We start from the raw sequence: 10,168 nt of genomic DNA, 5'->3' as shown, positions 1-10,168 counted from the left end.
TTAAAAGATGCTTTTTTCAGCTTAGCAGTGGCTCTGCGCAGCCAAGAGATATTTGCCTTTGAGTGGCAGGACGAGGAGAGGGGAATCCAGGGGCAGTTGACATGGACAAGGCTACCTCAGGGGTTTAAGAACTCACCCACTTTGTTCAACGAGGCCCTCCACGATGACTTGGGTGATGACTTGGGTGAGTACCGGGCCAGTCACCCGGAGGTGACCTTGCTACAGTACGTAGATGATCTGCTACTAGCTGCCCCAACCCCGCAGACCTGCTTAAAAAGCACCAAGGACCTACTCGGAGTGCTAGGTGAGAGGGGATATCGAGCCAGTGCTAAGAAGGCCCAGATCTGCAAGGAAAAAGTCACCTATCTAAAATATAAAATTAAAGGAGGTCAAAGGTGGCTAACCGAGACAATGAAATAAACTGTGTTAGGGATACCCACCCCGACCTCATGCCGGGAAGTACGAGAGTTCCTGGGATCAGTGGGGTACTGCTGCCTCTGGATCCCGGAATTTACAGAAAAGGCTCGACCCTTATATAAAAAGTATAAAACAGGTCAGGCATGAAAATGGACTGAACAAATGAAAGGCGCCTTCCGAGCCCTGAGAACAGCTATGTTGGAGGCCCCGGCCCTAGCACTCCCTGATCCTACAAAAGAGTTCCACCTGTTTGTAGATGAAAAAAAGGAAATAGCTAAGGGGGTGCTCACACAGACGCTGGGACCATGGAAGCAGCCGGTAGCGTACCTGTCCAAAAAGTTAGATCCAATAGCGGCGGGATGGCCGGCGTGCCTGCGGGTCATCGCAGCTACTGCTTTGCTGGTCAAAGATGCCGACAAGCTCACCCTGGGTCAGCACCTAAAAATTACCACCCCTCACGCCATAGAGGGGATCCTAAAGCAGCCGCCAGGAAGGTGGATAACAAATGCAAGGTTGACTCACTACCAGGGACTCCTGTTGGATGCTCCTCACATTGAGTTTCGGACTCCTGCCATCCTAAACCCGGCCACGCTTCTGCCAGACCCCAAGCCAGTAACACCCGAACACAGCTGCCTTGAGATCCTGGCTGAGACCCAGATGGCCCGGAGGGACCTGCAGGACCGCCCGCTTACAAACAGCGACCTGACCTGGTTCACAGATGGGAGCAGCTTCGTCCGGGACGGACACAGGTACACAGGGGCGGCCATAGTAGATGAACAGGGCAAGCTTATCTGGGCTACACGCCTTCCACAGGGGACATCGGCTCAAAAGGCTGAACTGGTTACACTGACAGAAGCCCTTCGCCGGGCCCAAGGAAAGAGGCTGACGGTATATACCGACAGCCGTTATACCTTCGGGACAGTGCATATACACGGAGCCCTTTATAAGAAAAGGGGCTTCATCACGGCAGAGGGCAAGGAAATCAAACATAAGCCTGAAATACTTCAACTGCTAGAAGCCATCCTGTTACCAAAGGCAGTAGCTGTAGTCCACACTCCGGGACACCAGAGGGGGGACTCCCTAAAAGCTCGGGGCAACCGGGCTGCGGACGCCGAGGCCAAGAGGGCCGCGGAAGGACCTACCCTGACAGGTGTCCTACACTTGAGCTTGCCGCCCCCGGGGATGGGAGAGATACCCCCTCAACCGGACTATTCCAGTACGGACATAAACTGGGCCAGAGAGAAGCTGCAGGCAACACAGGGCAAGGACAACTGGTTCCAAGACAAAGAGCATCGCCTAGTAGTTCCTGAAGCCTTGGGGAACCACCTATTAGGACACTTACACCAGACAATACATCTTGGCAAAAAAAAGATGTTACAGCTACTGGACACTGCCCAACTCAAATTCAGGTCCCAAGGAAAGGCAGCAGAAAGCGTTGTCAAAAACTGCCGTGTCTGCCAGGTTATGTAGCCAGGGAGGATCAGAGGGACCCATACAGGTACTAGGGAACGGGGGAGACAACCGGGATTATTTTGGAAAATAGATTTCACAGAGGTAAGACCAAAAAAGTATGGGTACAAGTACTTGTTGGTTATGGTAGATACCTTCTCAGGGTGGGTAGAGACTTTTCCTACTAAAGAAAAAACTGCTTCAGTAGTGGCAAAGAAACTATTAAAAGAAATAGTTCCCAGGTACGGGCTGCCAGAGAGCATAGGGTCTGACAATGGGCCGGCCTTCACAAGCCAGGTTAGTCAAGGATTAGCCCGGGCTCTGGGGACAGACTAAAAATTACATTGTGCATATAATCCCCAGAGCTCAGGGCAGGTAGAAAAAATAAACAGAACCTTAAAGGAAACTTTGACTAAATTGGTCCTGGAGACTGGCGGAGACTGGGTGACCCTCCTTCCCTTCGCCCTGTTCCGAGCCCGGAACACTCCCTACCACTTAGGCCTAACCCCCTTTAAAATAGTATACGGTGCTCCTCCACCTGTAATACCAAAAATGAACTCCGGGGCTCTGCCTGAAAACCCTAAAGAAGTACTGCAGGCTGTACAGGCCCTGCAACGGGTTCAGAGCCAGATCTGGCCTGCCCTCCGCGCCATTTACCAGGCGGCCCGACAGGAGGGAAAAGAGGTTAACGGGCATCCCTACCAGCCGGGAGACTGGGTATGGGTAAAACGACATAATAGTAAAACCCTGGAGCCCAGGTGAAAGGGACCTTTTCAGATTATTCTTGTCACCCCCACTGCCCTAAAGGTTGACGGAGTGGCGACCTGGATACACCACTCTCACGTAAGACCTGCCAACAAGGACAAACAGGAGCAGCAGCGAGTTCAGTGGAGAGCCTCATCGGATCCAGAGAATCCACTGAAGACCAGACTGACTCGCGTGACAACCAGACCGCCGCCGGACCCATCATGAGGGCACACGGAATAAAAATACTTGTGGTGACCTTTATAATCAAAACCCTTATGAGAAAAGTAATGACTGACCCAAATCCCCACATGCCCTACAACCTCACCTGGGAAATCACTAACTTAGAAACCCATAAAGTTTGAAATAAGACTTCAGGGACAGCCCCACTAAACACCTGGTGGCCAGACTTATATTTTAACTTAAAAAAAATTAGCCCTCTAGAAAAAATAAAAGGGCCAAAGGTAAGACAGGTCCAGAGGCAAATATCCATGAGTATAAATGAGTTTTATACATGTCCAAAATTTAAAATAGAAAAAATAAGACACAAGTGCGGGGAGATCAAGTCCCGTTATTATACAGCCTGAGAGTGTGTGACCACCAATGATAAAAAATCCAAATAAAAGGTACAATCCCTTTTCATTAAAATGTCTTATGTCAGGCCATGTGCACGACGCCTGTATGGCCCTAACTGTAATCTAATTCATGTAAGGTTTACAGATGAGAAAAAAAAGGACAAGCGGTGGCTCTCGGGACTATCGTGAGAATTGTTTCTCTATCAGCGCCCACTATTTGACACTGTGATACAAATTAAACTAAAGGTTTCTCCCATCTCGGGCGCTGTGGGACCAAATACAGTGCTGGTAGAAAAACAAAACACCCCACAGCCGACCATCGCCCCACTTTCCACCACACGCCCAACTACCGTCCCACTCTCACTCTCAAGGACCCTGGTGGTGGAAGTGGAACCACAAGTAGCCCCCAGAGCAGAGGAGCCGGGAGATCCCCTATGGAAAATACTAACGGCAGCATATGAGACATTGAACCGCTCCGACCCCAACGCTACAGAAGCTTGTTGGTTATGCTATGATATTAGACCCCCTTTCTATGAAGCAATAGAAATAGTTGCCCCCTTCAACCGTTCAGAAGAGGAGACCCCCGAGTCCTACAAGTGGGACCACAAAGGCCCAGGGCTGACACTTCAGATAGTCACCGGAAGCGAGACCTGTATAGAAAAGGTGTCCCCTAGCCATGCACAGCTTTGTGCCAGTGTCCACTCAGTTGCAGACCAGACAGGAAAAAAAAAATAAATCATTCCGGTACTTGATGGGTGGTAAATTTGTTCTAAAACCGGCCTGACTCCATGCCTCAGCCTATCTGTCTTTAATGAGTCAGAGGAGTTCTGCATCATGGTGATAGTGTTCCCTAAGGTTATATACCACCAAGAAAGTATAATATATGATGCTTGGACCAAGGACACAAAAGGTACCAGTTTGACTAAAAAAAAAAGAAAGCCCTTTACAGCAGTAACCTTAGCCACCCTTTTTGGCCTGGAAATAATAAGAACAGGAACAAGAATATCATCTTTAGCAGTGCAGCACAGAGGGTTCAATAATTTAAGGGCTGCCATAGATAAAAATATAGCCAAAATTAAAAAATCCATCTCCCTTCTAGAAAAATCACTGACCTCGCTGTCTGAGGTGGTGCTACAGAACCGAAGGGGGCTGGACCTAGTTTTCCTCCAGCAGGGAGGGCTATGTGCAGCCCTAGGAAAAGAATACTGCTTCTACGCTGACCATACAGGGGTAATTAGAGACTCCATGACTAAAGTCAGGAAAGGACTAGCAAAGCGAAGACGAGAGCGTGAACAGGAAAAAAAATAGTTTGAGTCATGGTTCAATAACTCCCCTTGGCTAACTACCTTACTTTCCACCTTATTAGGACCCTTAATTATACTTCTGCTCATCCTCACTGTCGGACCGTGTGTTTTAAACAAAATATTCTCTTTTGTAAAAGAGCGAGTCAACACCGTGCAGTTATTGGTATTACGGCAGCAGTACCAAAGGCTGAGCCGTGATACCTGCTTAAAAATGGGAAGAGTACAGGACCCCACATATGAGCAAGAGTGCTCGTAGAAACAAAAAAAAGGGGGGAATGAAAGGCAGGAATTGATAGTAGGAAAATGTACTTTGTTTTGTGTGAAACAGAAACTGTTTTAGATTAAAAAAATATATTCTCTTTGATTTTAACTAATGCCATTTGCTTCTGTAACCGTGCTTGCTTTTAGTTGTTAGTCAAATATTGTTAATCAAAAAAAACAGGGCAGGAGTGACTCCATGACAGGCTGAACTTCCTAGAGTAGGCCTAAGTCTCAGTCCCCCTCCCCAAACGCAGATCAGAACTGGCGCCTGCGCGAAAATTAAAAATCCTGAGGCTTGGGACCACCCAATCAGGGGTCAAAACAATCCTCCACTTTTAAAGGAACCAATGGACAAAGGGGGAAAGGGGATGGTGGGCTCAGCGTATCATATGTCACCGGTGTGTCGTGCACAACCAAAAGTATAAAAGCTTCACTTTTACCCCGGGGCGGGGTCCTGGTTCCTAGGGAGGCCACTGCGTTGGTGCTCTGGGACTTGGACCCTAGCTCGAGCTAGCAAATAAACTCCTTTGCCATTTGCATCCTCGGTGACTCTGCTTCTCTGTTCCTGGGGCCGAGGGGGACCGGTTCTTACACTCCCTCGGCAGAGGGGACACAGCAGTGAGCGTAGCAGTCAAACGCCCCTGCCCTCGAGGCGCTTAATTCTAGGGGCTTCACTACAGCCAAGGCCCCAGCCAGACTCCAGGACAGCGTGACAGTCACCTCTGAATCACAGTGTTCACCGAGCTGCATTCTGCCCAGACACGGGGGAGAAGCGCAGCGCCGCTCGTCAGATCTGCGCGCTGGGCGGGAGACGTTTGGCTGAGTTATGCTCAACTCACTACAGAAGACTCTGAGAAACACATCACTCTTCACAAACTCACCTGGCAATGTCACAAGGCCATAGGACTGTCAAACTGCCAAAGGAGTTCATAGTCATTGATCCTACAATTTAACATTGCAAAATCTACTTTAAGCAAAATGAGATCTGGGCAAAGATTGAGTAAAAGACGATAGAAAAAATCCAATCTAAGGAAATATTTGAATTTATGACACTTGAATGAAATTATATGATGCCTGCGATTTGCTTCAAAATAATCCGGGCTGGGGAGCGGGTGGAGGGCGAGCGAATGCTCGTTGCACCCGGGAGACACGTGAAGGGGAGCGAATTACAGTGCTCGCTCCACTTCTATGTATAGTTGGAAATTTCCTAATATAAAGTTTAAAAATGATGGCACATCCGTATGATAGGATACTGCAGTCATTAAAATTTTAGAACTTTAACATGAAAAATACTTAAAATATGTACAGTAAAAAAATACCCAGGATACAAAACTGTATATATAGTTTGATCCCAGTTCTACTTTTACACATATAAGAAAATATATACAAGCATCGACCATGGTTATCTCCTGGTTACAGGATTATGGGTCATTGGTTTTATTCTTTGTTCTTCTCTATATTCTCAAGATTTGGAAAACATTAGATGAAGATTTTTAATAAAGAAAACAGACATCTTTACCTGGAAGAACTGGAGCTGCTTCTCCAGGCTCCAGAAGAACGGATGTTTCAGCACGTGCTTCGCCGAGGGGCGTTTCTGCGGATCCATCGCGATCATTTTCTCTATTAGTTCACGCGCAACGACGTCTTCTGTGGAGGAGGGAAATAAACAAGCAACTTAGTATTACCAACCCAAAGACACAATAAAATACCAAAGGCCTTAGAAATCTGCATACCTTTTGACTCAGGATTCTACTAACAGGAATTTATTCCAATAAAATCATTAAACACACACACACAACTTCAGCTAATAAGCAGCGTCCTCCCTGCACAGTCTGTGCAAAGGAGAGATTGGAAATACGCAGCATCAGAGCTCGGGCAGATACGCCGCTGTGCCTGCGTGTGCCGGACTACGAGCTGTGGGCCGTCTGTGGCTACACACGGATCGGCACATAGAGAGTCAAGGTGACGTTGAAAAACAAGCATGCTGCAAAACGGTATGCACAGTTTATCCCCATTTTAGTAAAAAGATGCACACTGTCCAGATAATGATGAGAAGAACACATACCCCGACATATTATTCTCCCTGTGTCATTCTCCCTGTGTAATGGGATTATGAGCCTTTATGCTAATCTGTTTTTTCTACAATGAGTAAGGAAAATTAACTCATCAGCAGGACAATAATTTAGTTCTAGTTTTTTAAAAGGCAGCCCTGGGGTGTCATGGGCCAATTATAACCTAGGAAAACCTGAAGTCAGGAAGAAAGACTTGCCGCACCAGCCCTGGGAGCTCTAGGACAAAGACCGTCTGTCCCTAGTCCAGCACGGACTGCGCCTGCCGACCACGGGCCCCACGTGACAGAGTCCAGTTTATGGAGCACAGACGAGTTGTCTTCCCAAACGCAAGTGCAGGAAGGGACCTGAGATTATTTAACCCTCACATCGCAAGTTGAAAATCAGGGGTCTTCAAAGGGGGCCTTGCCCAAGTTGTACAGGTAGTTGGTGACATGGAGGAACCTTGGAGCTTCTTGGCTTTAGAAGGAGCACCCCAGGGACAAGCCTAGCCAGTCCTCTGGGGGTGTAGAGGCAGTACCAGCCCCATCCCACTGGGCCATGCAGGTGGCCGAGGAGCCACTCACGACCCCGGCCCACTCACCATGCTTCTCGGGGTGGAAGCAGTCGAGGCTGTAGGCGCCCAGGAGGATGTTGGCCTGCCGCTGCAGGGACTTGCCAAAAGGGTGGCTGCCCTCAGAGATCACGTAGTAAAAGACGCAGCCTGCAGAGAAGATGTCCACTGTGTAGGTCTGAAAAGAGACAGGGGTGTGAGAGGCCTGGGGCAGGGTGCTCACCTCCCTCGCAGCCAGGGAGTGGGGAGCGTCACTGCTGCTCCCGCTCCCAGAAGGTGTCCCGGGAGCTGACGTGTGTGTGTGTGTGTGTGTGTGTGTGTGTGAGCTGCCCAGAGCAGCAAGGGCATCCTGCAGTGCCAATAGTGTCAGTGGTCACAGTGGAGGACGTGGACTGGGTGCCACCTGCCTGGGATGCCAGCCCTGTACTTGGCAGCCGGAAGCCCTCGACTTCCTCACATGCGAGATGAGGATGGTGATGGTGTGCTCCTCACGGGGCTGCTGTCAAGATTAGAAGCGGTAATACGTGAAAGTGGTGACTGAAAACAGCCCTTGGCCCACGGAAAGCTGTCTCCCAGCCGTCGGATATTCCTTCCCCACCCAACATGAGAGGCCTTGTACACAGGGTCTCTGCGTGTTGGCTTCTCTGCTGTTACCCCAGGGCCTAGAATGGTGCCTGCACATAGTAAGTATCAAAACTTTGCTAATAAGTGAACGAAACAGTTTCTGGTTCAAAAATAGTCCCAGAAAGAAACCATCTGGCAAGTCTCCAATGAGGTCATTTTTGACGTTATCTGGTGACGCCTCTCGCTTATCCCATGAAACCATCCAGTGTCTATAGACGAGCTTCCTCTCAGGGAAATGCACACATGTGATTTCCAGCTCATATTTCCTGGGGTGTGACACGGAGGGCAGGAGGGCTCCCGAGCACGGCTTGGGTCCCTGTTTGAGGCTCCACGTCTCAGACCCCACAGACGACGTGAGTGTCCAGTGAGAGGCGACCGGGGTTGGGGGGGCTCGCCTTCCATGCTGAGGAAACGCGCCCTGAACAACCCGCACGCTCATTCAGCCTCACAGCAGCCCTGGGAGGCGAGCGGAGCAAACGTCATCATCTCCAGATGAGGACACAGACAGAAAGGTTCCATGACAAGCTCAGGGTCATTGCTGGATAGTGACAAACCAAGACTAGACTCAGGTCTTCTAACTCCCAAACCTAGTCCTCCGGATTCCATCTCATCAGAATTCCCCTCAGGCAGGTGACAGATTCAGGACAGAAGGAACACGGCCGCCACAGCTGGAGCTCTCCCCCGACTGCCACTTCACCTTCTCACGGGACCCCCATGCCCCTGCGCTTTCTGCAGCCGGTGCTGTCGCCATAGACCACGCTAAGATGAGCAGGCGCCTTTCTCGCCTGCCTGGTCCCAGCGATGTTCCTTCCCACTTGCTCTTGTAATTTAAACATTCCACGAACTGTTGAACACAAGTGCCACAAAGGTTGAGGTAAATTGAATCTCTGGAAAGACTAAAAGAGAGTGGCTGCGAGGGCCGCTGTGGCATTTAGCGGGGGAGATTTGACTGTGAAGACTGGGACGTAAAGAGTTTAAACTAGGATTCTGCTCTCAGCCCGCTGAGCAAGTGTTTGAAATGTCTAAGTGTCAGTCGAGAAGTCACAGAAGTGGCATGTGAGTATGCTTAATGAAAGAAAGAAAATGAACTCCAGTAAGTCAGACCCAACTCTGAAGAAAAGATCTTGATCTATGGCAAAAGACTACTGTGACTTCAGGGATCACATTACTGCTTTAAGTTAAAATAAAATGTGTACTGTAGTCCCAGCTGCTCGGGAGGCTGAGGCAGGAGGATTGCTTGAGCCCAGGAGTTTGAGGTTGCTGTTAGCTAGGCTGATGCCACGGCACTCTAGCCCAGGCAACAGAATGAGACTCTGTCTCCAAAAATAAAATAAAATAAAATGTGCAAGGTGTGTGTGTACTTTCTTATGATTCTTCACTGTAACTGCCTTTTGTGATTAACTGACGGGCCACTGGTCCCCAGTGAGGTGGGTAAGAGGGCATCTCCCGGGCCTGATTGCTCAGGACGGCAGAGCCCACCCAGGCCTGGATCAGGGCAAGTACGAGGGGAGCCCCCGACAACTTGTGCGAGAGAGCCAGGGGCTCTATCACGCGTGGGCTCCCAGCAAACAGAGGCAGAAGCCACTGGGAGGAGCTCCTGCTGGCCAACTTTTAGTATCAAAAGTAAGGACAAAAAATAAAAAAGAGTACAAATGATTATAATACTATTTTTTAAATCCTTGAGTCCATAGTGATTAAGAAAAAAAAGAAACAGAGTACAAAGAAAGCTCTTTACAGAAAAACGTCAGCTAAGGATGGGCAGTAGGTGCCGACCCCTAGTGAATGACCTGGCTGGCAAACGGGATGCTCGCACGGTACCCAGGCAGCGCCCTGAACATCACTGACCAGCACCAAGGGGGAAATGCACCTCGACAGTCAGGGGATCCGCTAAGACAGGTGATCCAGGCAGCATCACTAACAGGGCTACAGTAATAATGGTACAATCTGCCATCACGTGCCTTCTGATGTAGTGACCTGGGATCTATTCTTGCCAAAAACATTTCACTTGAATCTAATCAAGCCTCTACGCCTACCTTTTACTGACCAGGCAATACAAGGACTAGAGAGGAATGTTAAACACTGTCATAAGGAAATAAACAAACAAATCAGAATGGGGCATTCTATAAATAACTGCCTGGACTCTTCAAAATGTCAATACCATGAAACAAAATA

The 10,168-nt window shown here is 49.0% G+C and overlaps 1 protein-coding gene across 1 annotated transcript in view; it reads right to left on the bottom strand.

The window, feature by feature from the left end:
• The window catches only part of ERN1 (endoplasmic reticulum to nucleus signaling 1), a 59,244-nt gene that overhangs the window by 10,661 nt on the left and 38,415 nt on the right, over positions 1-10,168 (bottom strand). Inside the window, exons 16-17 of the mRNA XM_012662737.1 lie at positions 7,403-7,550; positions 6,270-6,397 (exon numbers count right to left, since the gene is read on the bottom strand). Coding sequence (XP_012518191.1) covers positions 6,270-6,397; positions 7,403-7,550 — 276 coding nt within the window. The remainder of the gene's footprint in view (positions 1-6,269; positions 6,398-7,402; positions 7,551-10,168) is intronic.

This window comes from Propithecus coquereli, unplaced genomic scaffold, assembly GCF_000956105.1.
Source record: "Propithecus coquereli isolate 6110/MARCELLA unplaced genomic scaffold, Pcoq_1.0 Scaffold119, whole genome shotgun sequence".
NCBI classification, from domain to species: Eukaryota; Metazoa; Chordata; class Mammalia; order Primates; family Indriidae; genus Propithecus; species Propithecus coquereli.
The sequence above is the reverse complement of the archived record's forward strand: the minus strand, read 5'-3'. Positions and strand labels throughout refer to the sequence as shown.